The 17452-nt window shown below is 32.4% G+C and overlaps 1 protein-coding gene across 1 annotated transcript in view; it reads left to right on the plus strand.

Moving 5' to 3' along the window:
* The window catches only part of LOC127712953 (protein MMS22-like), a 54520-nt gene that overhangs the window by 21077 nt on the left and 15991 nt on the right, over nucleotides 1-17452 (plus strand). Inside the window, exons 15-28 of the mRNA XM_052219538.1 lie at nucleotides 400-511; nucleotides 3055-3227; nucleotides 4013-4087; nucleotides 4468-4601; nucleotides 6780-6870; nucleotides 7212-7279; nucleotides 9441-9561; nucleotides 10530-10592; nucleotides 11116-11274; nucleotides 11763-11889; nucleotides 12344-12514; nucleotides 13547-13669; nucleotides 14220-14315; nucleotides 15185-15226. Of these exons, the coding sequence (XP_052075498.1) occupies nucleotides 400-511; nucleotides 3055-3227; nucleotides 4013-4087; nucleotides 4468-4601; nucleotides 6780-6870; nucleotides 7212-7279; nucleotides 9441-9561; nucleotides 10530-10592; nucleotides 11116-11274; nucleotides 11763-11889; nucleotides 12344-12514; nucleotides 13547-13669; nucleotides 14220-14315; nucleotides 15185-15226 (1555 nt within the window). The remainder of the gene's footprint in view (nucleotides 1-399; nucleotides 512-3054; nucleotides 3228-4012; nucleotides 4088-4467; nucleotides 4602-6779; nucleotides 6871-7211; nucleotides 7280-9440; nucleotides 9562-10529; nucleotides 10593-11115; nucleotides 11275-11762; nucleotides 11890-12343; nucleotides 12515-13546; nucleotides 13670-14219; nucleotides 14316-15184; nucleotides 15227-17452) is intronic.

The raw sequence follows: 17452 nt of genomic DNA on the forward strand, positions 1-17452 counted from the left end.
GAGCGATTCAGGCTCTTGAGAGCCTCTTGTTTTCTTTCCTTTGCAAACAGTCTTGAGTGATGATGTTAAGGTGATTTTCGAGTAATTTTCCCACAAAAACTCCTGGTGTACAGTTAAAAAAACAAAAAGACAAGTACAATTGAAAGAATAGGTCCTACTATGATATGAAAGCAGTTACTGCAAACGAAAAAAAAAACAAAACAATTTACTTCGTTGTTGTGTCTGAAGTGCTTTTTTTACATTTACCTTCATCAGGAATGCTGAATGCCAAAAATTTGAGAGGCGGGGATATAAAAATATTTATGGACATATTCTTATGACTAGTGTTTGGGTTTTTCAATTAAGTATATTTTATTATTGTGATTGTATATAATAGTAATTCCTAATGTTTCTATATAGAATATATTCCAAATTTCACCAGAGAAGAATACAAGAATTAACAGAGACAGGACTAAACAATTTCACCACTTTATTTCTTTGTTTAGCTCTAACAGCTGATGTAGAGGATGTTGTAAGTTTAACATTATTTTATCGTTTAGTTTAAACCAATTTTATTTGCTAAATCTAAGCAAAATAGATGAGACACAAGTAAATCATACTTATGAAGTCTTCTCCATATTACAATATAGGTAGATAGACAATAATGATATTATGAGCATGCTTGTAAAACAAACAGATTCATTAGATATTATAAGAACTATAAATAAAAAAGAAGAAAATAAAAAGAAGCAAATCATATTTTTCTGTGATGTTGACTAATGTTTTTGATGGAGATGATCGTCCGTGCCAGTATCAATAACGCTTTATGAAGGTACTAGAAATCTGTTTGACCTTTTAATAAAATCTTGAACATGTTTGAAAATTAGGAGATTTTGTTCATTGGAAAATTCGAAGTCTTTGCAAGTTAACAGTTTAGTACCTAAAACAAAGTTTTCGGTAAGTCAATTAAGATTATTGAGTAAAATTTCTCTACATGTAGCTATTTTGGGCAAACGAAAAAAAAAAATGATGAACATCCTCAATATCAGACCCACACTGACAGGAAGGATCCAGTATAATGTTAATTTTGAAAAGGTCATAGTTTAGAAATGAAGTGGAACATTGCAATTGAGTTAAAATAATATTCAGTTTCCTCATAATTTTATTCTTCTATTATGCTTTAAGGTTGTAGCATGTTTTTTAAGCTCCTCTATGGTAGGGGTCATCAATGTTCTCATTCACACACAAATATTCGATACACACAATTGTATTTATATTGGAACACTATGAAGTAACGTTCTGATTGATGAAACCCCCTAAGTATCCCAGGTATCATTACATTTATTCATTGTGTCCACTTTATTCACAGGTAAATTTACAAGCAGGTAAAATTTAAATTGTCATGCTGCCTGGGATTTTTGGGTTAGGTGGAGTGGCTTAAAGATAGTTTTTTTTATCAACCCCCTTTATTGTTAATAGGATATTTAGGAAGCCTGATTTGTTTCAAATTGTTTGCAGGTATATCTTATACAGTCAAGGGTCTAACTTAAATAAGTTATTAGAGAAAAATAACATACATTTGTTATTGAGGGCTAAAAATCTAAAATCTGTGATAACATATGTATGTTACATGTTTCAAAGGGGCATTATACATCCTTTATTTTGTTAAATTATGTACTAGTTCTATTGATATTATAATTGTCTTTATGTATATTAAACTTTAGAAAGACATAACAGCCCATAGTTTGCCAATCATGCATAACACACCCATGTTATTACAGAAAAAATATGCCTGTAATAACTAAAGGGTGTTATTACAGCTTCTCTACATCTCTTCAAAGCCTTTTCTCCTACATATATCACAAAGTATTTTAATTTATTGTAATAAATAATGATAAGAGCATGTAATGAGGTTCTGCGCAAGCTTCCTTGTCATTCCCAAGTGTCTCATGTAAAAAGTTAAATGCCTGTAATAACTAAGCTTTGTTATTACAGCTAAGTTATCACTTAAAAGCCTTGTCTCATTGATTTACCATGGTTGATCAAAAATGTATTAATTGAATTGGAAAATTAGTTTTCAAGGTTACGTATTAAGTTACTGCGCAAGTTTCAAGAATTCCCAAGTGCCCACTGAAAATAAAAATTATTATGGTACATTTAACTGATAACAAACATATGTTACTACAGATTAAGAGAAAGTATCTGTAATAACACATGTATGTTATTTTTCTCTAATAACGTATTCAAGTTACACCCTTGACTGTAATATGAAGAGATATCATGGTTTCAAAACACGAAAAGTTTATGTCAATATTAAACTCGGATTACTAATTCATTGATTGTTATGGATACCAGATTTTTTTTGTATTTCACTCTTACAAATATTTCTGTCTATATTATTTATTAATAATGTATAAAAAGGATCAGTGTTACATAACTACCAAAACTACTAGACAATACAACAGACCACACTAACCACCTCCTCTGAAAACAGACTTACCAACAAAAACAAATAATGAACAACACATTTTGCAGATAGCTTGGTACAGGCACAAATATGGTAGGGTAATCTAGTTTTATATTCTAACAAACCTCCCTTTTGCCTATCTAGATCATATATGATAAAAGTAAAAACCACTTCTTTAGATGATGTTGATATTCATAAATTGTAAATCAAAATATTTTAGTTATGATTTAACATTAAATGAACAACCAACTGATTAAACACAATTTGAAAAAAAGAAAAAAATGGTTTGATTATACCAAACTAAAGATAGTTGTAATGAAAAAATATAGTATAGCAAGTTTAGGAAAAATTTTAAAGTATCTAATGTACATTCATTATTAATTTTTGAATACCAAATTTTGTGAGTATAGGAGGGACCAGGAATTTAGGAACTCATTACAAATTTTCTATAGCATTGTTTGCAGACTTTGGCAAAACCATGTAATCATATATCCATGAAAATGCAAGTTAATGCAAGTTTTCTATAATCTTCCAAAATTGGTACACAAGAAAATAAATGAATCCTCAATATAACTAAGTATATCCATAGATGTCTCTTTCTGTTACAGAGTACAAAGCTAAGTGGATTCTATGATATGATAGAAGTAAATCGTCAAAATGTAGGAAAGTTAACAATGACTTGGAAAGGCATGTTTGCATTAATGTTACTATATTTAGAAAGAAACATGGATGTCAAATTCATTGCAACTAAAATTGCAACCTCCTTCAGCAATATTTGTTTGTAAGTATAGATTTATCAAGTTTTACTCTTTTTCATTATTTAATTGAACTTACATTCATGAACCCTATGAGCTAAACAGTTTGAAATCATTTATATATATGTTGTCAGAGTTCAAGTTGTATTTTCCACAAATTTTAATTTGTACAGACCATTTTATATAAGTTATCATTGTTTTGACACCCTGGTCTACTGTAAATTCAGAAATTATTGCGTGCATTTATTATTGCGATTTTGTCAATTTAGACCAAAATGCGATTATTAATTTTGCGATACTTAGAAAAATCCACCTTCATTCATATAAAAAAAAATCCAAAATGCGAGTTTAAATTATTGCGATTACAACCCTGTCGCATTTTTCGTAATAATAAAAACCTCGCAATAATTTCCCAATTTACAGTATATCCAGGTGATAAGCTAAATCTAGAGTCTGCTTTCATAATGCACTCATGTTACGGTGTTTGGGAAATACAGATAACTTGGAAAGGAGGGAGGTATACATCTCTCCGTCACTCTGTCACATGAAATTTTTGTGAAGGTTTTCTCAGGAACTACTATCAGAGCTTCTTGAAATTGATGTCAAGCTTTATGTTAGATGCTTGAATCAGACCCTGAATTTAGACTTGGTATATTTTAACTAACTTTTATTTCTTACCAATTATTTAAATTACATGAAAATTATTTAAAAAAAAGTAATTCTTGTATTTTTCAGAGAATTTGAAGTATTTCAATCAGATCCAGGTTTAAGAGAAAATCTATGGAATTTGATCAAAGTTTATATTTTTCAGAGAATTTGAAGTATTTGAATCAGATCCAGGTTTTAGACACAGTCTATGGAAGTTGATCAAAGTTTATATTTTTCAGAGAATTTGAAGTATTTGAATCAGATTCAGGTTTTAGACACAGTCTATGGAAGTTGATCAAAGTTTATATTTTTCAGAGAATTTGAAGTATTTGAATCAGATCTAGTTTTTAGACACAGTCTATGGAAGTTGATCAAAGTTTATATTTTTCAGAGAATTTGAAGTATTTGAATCAGATCCAGGGTTTAGACACAGTCTATGGAAGTTGATCCATGTTTATATTTTTCAGAGAATTTGAAGTATTTGAATCAGATCCAGGTTTTAGACACAGTCTTGGAAGTTGATCAAAGTTTATATTTTTCAGAGAATTTGAAGTATTTGAATCAGATCCAGGTTTTAGACACAGTTTATGGAAGTTGATCAAAGTTTATATTTTTCAGGGAATTTGAAGTATTTGAATCAGATCCAGGTTTTAGACACAGTTTATGGAAGTTGATTAATGTCTATTTAGATGGAACACAAGAAGTATTTGATTCTTCCAAAGATGTCGGTTTATCTCAGTATTTGTTGATAGGTAATTTATGTTTATAACAGACGAAAAAAATGGTTAATATCAATTTCTGATAGTAAAGCTGGTGGCTACTAACTGTTTCCATGCAGCAACTATGAGTTCTTTTCAAATTTTGTTATGATATTAAACACATGGGTGGTTTTTGTGGTAACTTGTTCATTTCAAGTGCCGACCTTGAACAGGTCAAACAAAAATTGGTTATTTGCTGCTTCTCCACCAAGAGAAGTTTAGTCAACTTGGAAACAGAATAACGTGTTGGGGTAGGGTGACTGTGAACTAGCCTGTGACAAATCAGGTGTTAAACACCACCAATCCATCATCATTATTGATATGTTGTTTCTCATGAGATCAAGATCAATTTTGATGCTTTTCACTTTTGTCGCTTGGGAGATATTGGCCTTCATCAATCGAAAAAATTGAAAAATGATGTTTTATGTTAAGTCATTCCCATGCAATACCTTGAGAATATTTCAACATCTTTTGAAAAAAAAATTATGTTGTTTCTGATGAGAAAATTGAGTGGAAGTTTGATGTTGACAATTTGTACTTGTTGTCGAGCCTGCGACTTTTGTCGCAGAAAGCTCGACATAGGGATAGTGATCCGGCGGTGGCGGCGGCGGCGGCGTTAGCTAACTTCTTAAAAGCTTTATATTTTAGAAGGTGGAAGGTCTGGATGCTTCATACTTTGTATATGGATGCCTCATGTTACGAAGTTTCCGTCAGTCACATGTTCAATGTCCTTGACCTTATTTTCATGGTTCAGTGACTACTTGAAAAAAAAGTTAAGAATTTTTGTAATGTTAAATTCTCTCTTATTATAAGTAATAGGATAATTATATTTGGTATGTGCGTACCTTGCAAGGTCCTCATGACGGTCAGACAGTTTTAACTTGACCTTGACCTCATTTCATGGATCAATGAACAAGGTTAAGTTTTGGTGGTCAAGTCCATATCTCAGATACTATAAGCAATACGTCTAGTATATTCGGTGTATGGAAGGACTGTAAGGTGTACATGTCCAACTGGCAGGTGTCATCTGACCTTGACCTCATTTTCATGGTTCAGTGGTTATAGTTAAGTTTTTGTGTTTTGGTCTGTTTTTCTTATACTGTATGCAATAGGTCTACTATATTTGGTGTATGGAATGATTGTAAGGTGTACATGTCTAGCTGGCAGGTGTCGTCTGACCTTGACCTCGTTTTCTTAGTTCAGTGGTCAAAGTTAAGTTTTTGAGTTTTGGTCTTTTTTTCTAATACTATATGCAACAGTTCAACTATATTTGGTGTATGGAAATATTTTATGATCTATTTGTCAGTCACGCAGGTTTTTTTTTACCTTGACCTCATTTTCAAGGTTCATTGCTCAGTGTTAAGTTTTTGTGTTTTGGTCTGTTTTTCTTAAACTATAAGCAATAGGTCAACTATATTTGTTGTATGGAAGAATTGTTAGCTGTACATGCCTGCCTAGCATGGTTCATCTGACCTTGACCTCATTTTCATGGTTCATTGGTCAATGTTTAGTTTACTTGGTTAATGTTAAGTTTATGTGACAGTTGTAATAAAGATTTATATTTAGGACTATCAACATAATATCAATGATTAGTAAAGAAGGCAAGACATTTCAGCGTGTGCACTCTTGTTGTTCTGGAGTTATGGTCATTGATTTATTTATCAAAGGCACTACTAAATGTTGTAAGAGCCTTTACTTAAATTGCTGATAAGGGTTTGAAATATACTCCTTATACCTGCATGTAAGGTATTGTAATAGCAAATTTCTAGGAAGACGGCCAGGATTAAGTACAAAAGTAGCAACATTATTTTGGCTCTTAGTTGGAAAACTTTTGAAACAACATCTAATAAATTGATGGCATAGTATCAATAAAATTTTACTTTGTCTATTATTGTTATATCTGGCATGTACTCTGTTATGGTTCTTTATAGACATTAATTAAACCTTAAATTCATTAACACTTAAAAATGATCAGAAATGTTAACTTACCTGGATGCTCGAAGCTTTAGGTTAATAACTTTTTAGATTGAGTTTCTGCTGTAAACTAAAACTTCAAGATCTTTTAAAACCACCATCAGTATATGATATCATAACTCTATTTTTTTTAATCGCTGACAATTGCTAATTAGATATACATTGGAAGGTAATGTTATTACTGTTATACTATTTCAGGAGAAGGCTATTCTAAGTTGTTAAAGACATGTAGGAATAATGAGGTACCAACAGTTATATCAGGACTACAAGATGTTATTAGTAAAGTCAGGTACTATCACATATATAATGAAACCAAATTAGTTAAATTGTAATTTATTGCTAGGATCAGTGATGAGTATATTGTATAAACAGTAATTTTTGTCTTTTTTTTTTATATAAGAAATTAATGGAGTATGAAAAACACATTCATAAATATGGTATGATTGCTTAGGAGACAAGTATCCAACAGAGTTCAAATGACATAGATTTAAGCAATTATAGGCCACCCTTTGGCCTTCAACAATAAGCAAAACCCATACCATATAGTCAGCTATAAAAGGCCCTGACATGAAACATTTGAAGCAATAAATGAGAAAAGTATTAAATATTCTTCCTCTGTTTATTTTGTAGGCTGACAAGTTTATCTGACAAGAGAGATGTGTTTGGTATTACAAGTGGTAATTTCCAACAAGCTGAAGGTATTGTATGTTCATTTACTCTTTCACAATTCAAAAAACTTGTGGACATTTCAGTATAGGCATGGATTTGTTATTTAATGTGGAATATGATTTTCCTGGTGAACTCTTGTGTTAAGAAAATCTTTACTTGTGGAACCATTAGTAATTTATATATATATTACTTCATTGCACTTTTACAAATAAAATTCTACTTTGTGTCCTACTTTTCAACAAAAAATTACTTTGTGTACCACTTATAATCAAAATTTTACTCCTGTCCCACTTATTGACCGAATCATACTCATACCTGTCAACCTCTGAAACTGAAAATGCAGGTCATGACCTGCATTGAAGAAGAAAATATCAGGTCATAACGCGTACGAACTTTTTCGGTCCAATTTTAGTATTGAGAGTTTTTTTATATACGATAACATATACATGTACCACTGAGTTGCCTGAAAATAATCGCTTTTGTATTTGTTATATATATAAATATTTATCATTAATTAAATATCTTTCTAAAGCAATGCCCTTTTATTGTTTTATTAGGGCCCAGCCGAATGGCGGGTCGCCCTATAGTGATCAGTCTGTCCGTAACAAATTGTGTCCACTCTATATCTAGAGAACCGTTATGATTTCATACTTTATACTTGACATGTATATTAACCAACACCAGAGGGTGTGTCATAATGTGTGTACAACTTCCTAGGTCAAGGTCAAAAACTTTGGTTTCAGTTGACAACCCCATGTCCTATGGTAAAGATCGTGTCCGCTCTACATCTTGAGAACCTTTATGATTTCAAAGTTTATACTTGACATGTATATTAACCAACACCAGAGGGTGTGTCATAATGTATGTACAACTTCCTAGGTCAAGGTCAAAAACTTTGGTTTCAGATGACAACCCTATGTCCCATGGTAAAGATACAAATTTTTTACCACACGTTATTCACAGTGGGGCCCACAGAGATGGCTCCCATCTCAATGATGTCTAGTTCACACTAGTTTACTTCTTCTTATTAATGAATGTCATAAACCCCATCTGTACATGTAATTATAAATCAATATTATAGCTTATGTGCTCCTATACACAGGAGGAAGATAAATAGAAAGAAGTTAGTGTGTTTCCTTTCAGTGTAATATCTAGAGCATATGGATTTGATTAAAAGCTTTTACATTTAAGTGATAACAAAATTATTCTCTCCACCAGAAATGTATTAAAAGGTTCAAATTGTTTTAAAATGATTTTTACAGGATATTTGATATTTGCAAACGGCAAATCTTTTAAGCAAGACATAAAATTGTATTTCAAGCTTGACTGGCTTCAACTTTCTGTGGTACAATTAACAAACAATCCTCGAATTGTTACTTTTCAATCAAATGTAATGTTTTGATAGCTGCCATTGGCATGGTAAATAAGCAAATTCTAATTTCAATTGTTTACCTTTTCAAAGGAAAAATGCCGAGAAAATCGGAAGTATATTTGACTTCTTAATACCAGAAACAATCCCGGTCTGAAATACGGGTGAAAACGGGTCATTTTCTGAAATCCCGGGTTGTTGTAGCCACTGGGCGGGTGTTTTAAAAAAACCCGGGTAAGGGGTGAATTCTAGGGTGTGAACCAGAGGATACGGGTCAGTTGACAGGTATGTCATACTGTGTGTCACACTTATTAAAAAACGTTTTTGTGTATTTCAATTTCTAAAAAAATATATTTTTGGATATCCCACTTGTGAATGAAATACTATTGGATGTCCAAATTATTAACAAATAATGCGTTATGTCCACTAAATATAAACATATTACTGTATTTCTTAATTAATTTTAAAATACTACTGCTTGTTTCACTTTTTCACAAAATGCATTGTCTGCTTAGTAACAAAATTTGACAAATCAAGGTGTTAAAAAATTATTAGTTGTGTAAAAACCAACAACTTGGCAAAAAAAAACAGCAAAAAGACAAACAAAAGTCTGAAAACACTTCATAGAAACCAAAAACTGAGCAACACAAACCCCACCATAAACCAATGGGGATCTTAGGTGCTCCAAAAGAGTACTTAAACAGATCCTGCTTCACATATGGCACCCTTTGTGTTACTCATGGCGAGATACTGTTAACGTAAAAGGAGATGAGAATTCTGATGTATTTTATTGGTTGTGGACAACATGTTTACTATTTCAGTATTCCACAATGCAGTATTTTGCAACATCTATCCACCTGTTAGAGACCTTTGTCAGAGTCAAACAGCACAAGTTCAGTTAGCAGACATATTGGCTGAGATTTCCTTGTTGGCATTAGATTGGTTTGTGTATTTTAATTTTAAGATACAGATGACTCATGTAGTTAAAAGTTGGTCGAACTGAAAAAAAATCAGATTTGATAACTTGTGTCTCTTTTAATGTTAATGAGTGAATGCTGATGAAAAGAAGGGTTGTTGATGTTATTAAGTACAATAAAAGTCATAAAAAATTGTTTATTTGCCTTATTTTGTTGGGAAGACATGTCAGCCTACCCTCACACAAATTTGTTCATTATTCAAGAACACAGGTTGGTGATTTCAAAGTAGCCTGCTCATCTTGAGTGATCCTAGGTTGAGGGTTGAATCCTCATCCAGGTCAAACCAAAGTTTTAAGAACCACTATTTGCTGCTTCTCTCCAAAGCAACATTTAAGCAGAAGATTAGAGATGGATAAACTTGGGAGTAAAAAAAAAAGTCTGAGGGTAGGCTGATGTGTCTTCCTGTGGACTGTAACCTTTTGAACTTAATATTAAAAATCTTGCTCAGCCTGCTGGTCTAATGTACAAAACAGATTTCATATCACACAGTAACAAGTTCTTGTCCCTTATGCCATGGACTTTAAACACGTCATTACCATCATTCAACATCAAATACAAAATATTTAAATAATGCCTAACTTGTATCTTTTTTCCTCTTCCTTCCATATGGAATGAATTTTTTTTAAACTTCTAATGGAAAGATATAAAAGAGAGGGGAAAGATACCAAAGGGATATTCAAACTTGTAAATTGAAAACAAACTGACAATGCCATGGCAAAATACAAAAAAAAAACTATATAGGTTGAACAACAAGAACCCAACCAAAAACCTGATGTGATCTCAAGTGCTCTGGAAGGGTAAGCAGATTCTGCTCCATATAAGTCTTGTGTACTATATACTGTTTAACAATGTGTTTTGTGTATTGGTTTACAAAAAATGGAATTACACCAATATAAATAAAAAACATGAAAAATAATTATTCTCTGATTGTAGTAAACCAGATGATTATTTCACTGTAATGAAGTTGATGTTGAACTGTGAAAACATAAATAAAAAGTGAGTACAAAAATATTTTGAATGTTTTTATTCTTTTAACTTGCATATATACACTGTACACTGTTGTTTTTTTAAGATAATTTTGTATCATACACTAATTTTTCATGGATACTTTATTTCGCATTTAAATTTGCATTGATTTATTTTCAGGATTTTCAAATTTTCTTGATGTTTTTATATAAATGAAGATCTTAGTTTTAAGAAATCAAACACCATTGATAAAGAAAAACAGACCACACTATGGCAAAAAAGAAGAAAGATGAAAAACAAGTCATTATAACTCTACATAGGAAACTAAAGACGGAGCAACATGAACCCTACCAATAAAATGGTGGTAAACTTAGGTTCTCCTAAATGAGTTAGCGGTATCTGCTTCCCTAGTGACAGCTACTATGTTACTCTTATTAAAATACATTAATGAGTCATATACAGTGATTAGGCATCTTACAAAAGAGTCTCAATACTTCTTATCTAAACAAAATTATACAAAACACACAATTATTGACTGATAAATTATTTACAGTATTGTATGCAGATACCTCAGTCACATTGTCACAGTTGATAATGCCCTTGACCTTTTATCAAGTCACATGACCAACTATCAAACTGCCTTGATACAAACCTGGATAAGATGTGCTGTATTGGTGCCTGCTTCATCACAACAACTTCAGGCCCTGAACAGGTATATTATTTAATGTGGTCACATGACCAACTATCAAATTGCATTGATACAAACCTGAATAAGATGTGCTGTATTGGTGCCTGCTTCATCACAACAACTTCAGGCCCTGAACAGGTATATTACTCAATGTGGTCACATGACAAACTATTTGACAGTTGTGATCTGTTTAAATTTATAGAAAAAGATGATATTATACATTTCTTCAATCTTCTTTAATTTTATAAAGCACAACATTTTAGATTTTACAGTAAAATATTACAGGACCAAAGAGTTGTTTTGTAGAAGTCCAGGCCTATTCCATTATATTTCTCACCAATTTATAAGACCTATAAAGGTGAAGGATATATTTACCAGCTTTTTGAAATTTTGAACAAAGAGGCACTATCAGTTCATCAATCTTGTAATACAGAGGAAAAGAAATATGAATGAAAAGAACAGGATTAAATAAACTACATCCAAAATGTTTTTTTTTTTCCTTTTAATTACAGAAGCATGCTGAATCTACCAGCTGTACAAGGTATCTTGAACAGAGCCAGTTACATTGTACCAGACGAACATGACAAGATCTTATTCCATGTATTCAAAGCTATACAGAACTTGTATGATAAATTAGAGGTACAGTTAAAAAAAATCTTATTACGAAAATTAATTTGTTAATATCTTGTCTGTCATAATTAGACATGGAGAACTTGCCCTGGCTATGCAGTGCAAAAGTTTATAGTTGCAATAAGAGCTATCTTCTTTTATAGATTTAAAATTAAAAAGAAACAATTTTAACTTAAATGGTTGCACGAATGACTAAAACATCACAGTTCACAACATTTTCAAAAGACCCAAGATTATAATATATACATAATGATCTTGTGCTACGACATTTATAGTCTCCTATATATTGCAGCTGAACAAATTTATACCATAATTACTCTTAGAGTACTGGTATACAATGTAAAAAATTTCATCATGGCATCAATACGACAATAGTTAAATATAGGAGTCAAGACACAAGTTCTCCAGACATAAGTTTTTGTATATGGAGAATTTTGTAACACCTCACTGTGCTTTGTTGTAGAATTGGAAGGAGAAAATAGAACTTCGTGACCAAGTGACAGATTATGTGAAGGATATTCATCGCCATGTCATGCCATTCTTACAAACGTTCCGACCAGTAGAAACTCTATCTACAGCTTACTCTATTATAGGCTATCTTATCAAGTGTTGTGCTCACCTTTTGTATGTCAAGGTAATCATTTTATTATTCCCTTATTGGAGACAGTAGGTCTGCTCTCCATTTGTCTGTCCATGCAATATTCATTTTAATAGCCCCTATTGATGAATTTTAAGAGGACTGACGGTTTGTCTCCATCTGTCTGTCCGTCCAATCTTTTATTTGTTGTACTTAATTTTGACTCATTATTCATGTATTTTGAAATATACCCAAGCCTTAGATCCATATTACTCATCAACTTCCTGTTTATCAAAAACTTAAATGTATCATTAATACTTGGGTATCATTAGTGAACCATAGCTTTTTGATTTGAAGAGAGGCGAAAGATATTAAAGGGATAATGAAACTCGAAAATAAATTGACAATGCCATGGCAAAAAAGGAAAAACTACCAAAATGTAAACAGCAATATTCAAAACACGACATAGAATTGGTCATTCTGTCAGTAAAACAACAGATAATACTATGAAAATTACAAAATATAAAGCAATTAAGAAAAAGCACAAAACTAATTGATATCAATTACAAAAATAGTACTAGATTATGCAGTATCAAAGTTTGCTCAGTCACTGAAATCAAGTTCACAGCACAATATTTTAATGAATTTATATCTTTGGACAATTGATGTTGACCTGTAAAATTCTTAATATATTTCATACACCAGTATCCTATTTTGTTATATCCCTAAGGTAAATATGAGATTAACTTCAAATAAAGTAACGTAAAAATAATTTGATGCGTATTGTTACACAATGGAATATTTGCCCTTCATGTACTATTGGGGACGATGTATTTTAGGGTAAGCTTTTATTTAAGAGTAAGGGTCAGGTTAAAGTAAGGTTTAAGAATTAGGGTTAGAATTAAATTTAGAGTAACATGTTAGTTTAGTATAGCCTTATATGGCCAAAGATGTGTTGGGTTCCCTTATGTATATGAAGACCAAATATCTCGTACATTTCATATCAATAATCCCTTTAACTTAGTAATTACTTGCAATATTTAACAATTTCTTATTTGAACAAGTCAATTTTATTATCTTTTATTTCAGTCCAAACCAAACTGTCCACTCCCTGACATTATAAACACAATGATAGTACCACATACATTGTTCAAGAAAGATAAACCAATGAGTCCAGTCTTCTTAGGAATTATCAGGGATCACTTACATTTGGTAAGTTCAAGGTCATACCGAAAAAATTTCCTATCCATTTTAGTCCAGTTCTTGCTGTGCCTGTGGTGGACTAATTAATGAACTATTGTATTATCAGTATTAAAGTCATTTGATCAAATAATATCTGCCGCTGAACTGTGAGGTAATGTCTTCATCGCTAGGCAAGGGCTTTTGTTGATGTTATACCTTATGCATTGTACTGTTTGGTGAATGACTACTTTAGCTTCTAATTTTTTTCTGTTTGAGAAACATTTTTCTGAATCTTTTATATCATATATACCTTTCCTTTTAAAGCTTTTTTTCTCTAATATAGCTATTATACAAGCTTTATACTTGTTATTTCAGTTTGTTAGTGGATTAGCCAATCTTTACACTTGTTATTTTAGTTTGTTAGTGGATTAGTTAATCTTTATACTTGTTATTTTAGTTTGTTACTGGATTAACCAATCTTTATACTTGTTATTTTAGTTTGTTAGTGGATTAGCCAATCTTTATACTTGTTATTTTAGTTTGTTAGTGGATTAGCCAATCTTTATACTTGTTATTTTAGTTTGTTAGTGGATTAGCCAATCTTGATTTTAAAAGAGACCCTTTCATACAGAGAAGGCTGAAGGACATTGTCACTATATATTTGGTCAAATTCTGGGTAAGTTGTAATTATTAAACCTATTTTCACATTTAAATACCATATATGTTCAACAATTGTTATGCCTTGTCTTTAGGTAACCAAGACATATGGTTTTGTTTGTCCTTCCCTCATTCTTAAATCAACTGTTTGTTTGTTATGCCTGCAGATAATGATCTGATTTAGTGTTTAAAGACTACAGAGTTTGTGTTTGTTCCAATTGACCTTCCTTTCACAATTATCGCCCTTGGCTTTCAGTGAATGCCTGAAACTAAAAGATTAGAACAGTATGAACTTCAACCAAAAGTACAAGTGATATACGGTGCTTCAGAAGGGTAGGTATATTTCCATGTATATTACATGTGTCTTATGATTTGCACATGGCAGGATAAGAATCCTGATGTGGGCTTTTGAATGTCTTAATTTTGTCACTTTTAGCAAAAGATCAAACTCAATGTAAATATACGAGTCTCAAAGGGTGCAAAATACATTATTTGGCCTTGGATCACCTCCTTTTACTCAATTTAAAAGACTAGAACTCTTGACTCCCAAGTATTTACCAAAACATTGAGCAGAATAATGTAGTCATAGGGAAATATGATGATTATTTATAGAACTTGTGACGGTGAAAATGTTATATAGATGATGTCAATTTAGGCTGAACATATTCCTGACTCAGCAGTTTATTTGAAAGTATTTATGCTCTATAAAAAAAATCCTATAGGGCATAAGCTGTAGAGTAGAATAACAAATGTAATATGTATATACCCCATAATGATGTGTCTGTGATATACATGTAGTTATATTGCTGTAGAAGGAAATTGTTATGTTTGTCGCATGTATTTGTGATCAGCTGTGTATATATTTTCATATATTTTTGTTTATTTTAGAATTCAGCAGGAAGTACTTCATCCCTTGTTCATCCAATAGTAGTAAGTTATTTTTGAAATAAAAGAAGAATGTGTCTGAGGACATGAATCCCCTCGCTCAAGCTTCAAACAAACGAAAAAGGGACGGACTGAGGGACGGACAGACAGAAGATCAAGGGTAACACTTAATGCCCCTGTCGACTATGGCAGGGACACAAAAAGGAGTAAATGAAAAGCACTTTTCAAATATGATGTATCTAAAGCATTTTTCTTGATTTGCCGTAATCAGTATTTCTCAAAGACAAAAATTTGAAAGCCAATGATGTATATATATATTAGGTACTGAAACATGCAAAGAGCTATATGGCCAAAACAGACCTAAAAATAATAGCCAAACCCATCTAAGGTCAACCTTGCCTGAGTAAGTTTGAACTTTAGTTTTATAATAAATTATAAATTAGTAAAGGAGAAAAGTAATGACGTGATAAAAGGTTAGACAATAATCAAGCTTAAAGCGTAAAAACAGTTTGGGAATGTTGGCAATGCCATTTCATGTTATGCTTAAAAATCAGTTGCATTGTTTTTTTGGAAAATGACGCTATCAGCGGCATGTTTCCGATACCATTGACCAGAACTAACGGAAGTTGATTATGCCTCCGCCTACCGCACTCGGTTTCATATTTACTATTTTACATACTAACTGGAATCTGCTTGTCTTACGCTACACTCGAACAAAGTCTTTGTTAAAGTGTTGTAGTCGGACGGGAACCAGTTTACATACGTTATTTTATTTACCAAAAAGATATCTTGACCTGTCCATATGTTTTTTGTTATTAAATGGTATTTGGAGCTATCCCTTTGTTATATTTTTCATATTTATTCGAGCTTTCACTTTTATGCACATGTCTTACAATCGTAAACAATCGGTATGTATACATGATAAATAGATCCGTTTTGTTATGGTGTTGGACTTTTTACCCTCCAATGATCAGCAATCGCTAGACAAAATAGTTCTCCTAAATAATGTCAGCCTTTCATGCCATTTCAACTTTACAATCATTAAAAAAGTAATAATCGGAATCATTTTGATATCCATTGGATAGAAACTGGTCTTTATCAAGATTTACGAAGATTTTAATAATCGGAAATTAGTAATACGGTTATACCCACGCGGTGCGTATGAATCTTTGTTCACAAAGTTATAGCAGCAGAGTCTGTAACTGTATCATTATTAATTAACTACACTGTTATTGTACTTAAAATGATGAAAACTGCATATGCAATATAAGATGTCAACTCGGCCAATACAGATTTTTTTCCGTATTGGCCGAGTTCCTCAATCCTCAATCTTAAGGCCTGTTGGCACGAATTTTCCCAATGTGCAGGTTTTCTCTCTGGTGCGTTTTTCTCGGCGTATTTTCTTCTCTGTGCTTTAATTTAGTATGCGCTGGTTAAGATTGGGATTGAGGAACAGCAGTATCAAATCTGCCTGTTCTGTCAATGTAATGTGCCACTGTTTGTAGTTTGGCTTTTGACTCTTCGGTGTTCTCGCCGTCTAGTCTCGTTAGCATAGTAGCTAAATTCAGGTTTCTGGTCCCGACCTCTTTGGATATTTGTTGTAACATATCTGCTCGTTTGTTCTCATAGCAGGGACACTCCAGAAGGAAATGGTGAGGTGTTTCAGGTGCTCCACAGTTGCATGATTCTATGCCGTTGGTTTGGCCTACTCAGTTCTTGTAGTAGTTGAGTTCTGTATAGCCAGTTCTTAGTTGGGCGAATATACTGAAATGTCTTTTAGTGGGAAAATCATACATGATTGAGTGTTTCGTAGTTGGTATTTTTTCGTAAAGGTCCCTGCCTCTCTCAGATATTTCCCATCTTCTCTGCCATTTTTCTCCTGTACTTTTATAGGCTGCCTGTTTGACGTCCTGTAGTGTTATGACGTTATTTTCCGGTGGTAGTTCTTTTGCTTCCTGTGCTGCTGTTTTTGCAAGGATGTCAGCCTCGTCATTGCCAGCTATATTGGCATGTCCTGGTGTCCATGATATGATTACATTTAGTGCTTTTTGCCTAAGATGCTCAATGTTTTCTTTTATTTCTCTTATTACGGAGATGTAGCTATTTGGGGCCCAGTTCAGTGTTAGTAATCCCACGGCGCTTTGACTGTCAGAGAAAATTTTGATTTTTTGTATTGTGTTGTACATATTTTCTGTAATGCAGTATTCAAGGACCATGAGAATCGCTATGAGTTCTGCCAGGAGGATGGATCCTCTTTGTGCCACAGGTCTG

Source organism: Mytilus californianus, unplaced genomic scaffold (genome assembly GCF_021869535.1).
Source record: "Mytilus californianus isolate M0D057914Y unplaced genomic scaffold, xbMytCali1.0.p SCAF_8, whole genome shotgun sequence".
Taxonomy (NCBI): Eukaryota; Metazoa; Mollusca; class Bivalvia; order Mytilida; family Mytilidae; genus Mytilus; species Mytilus californianus.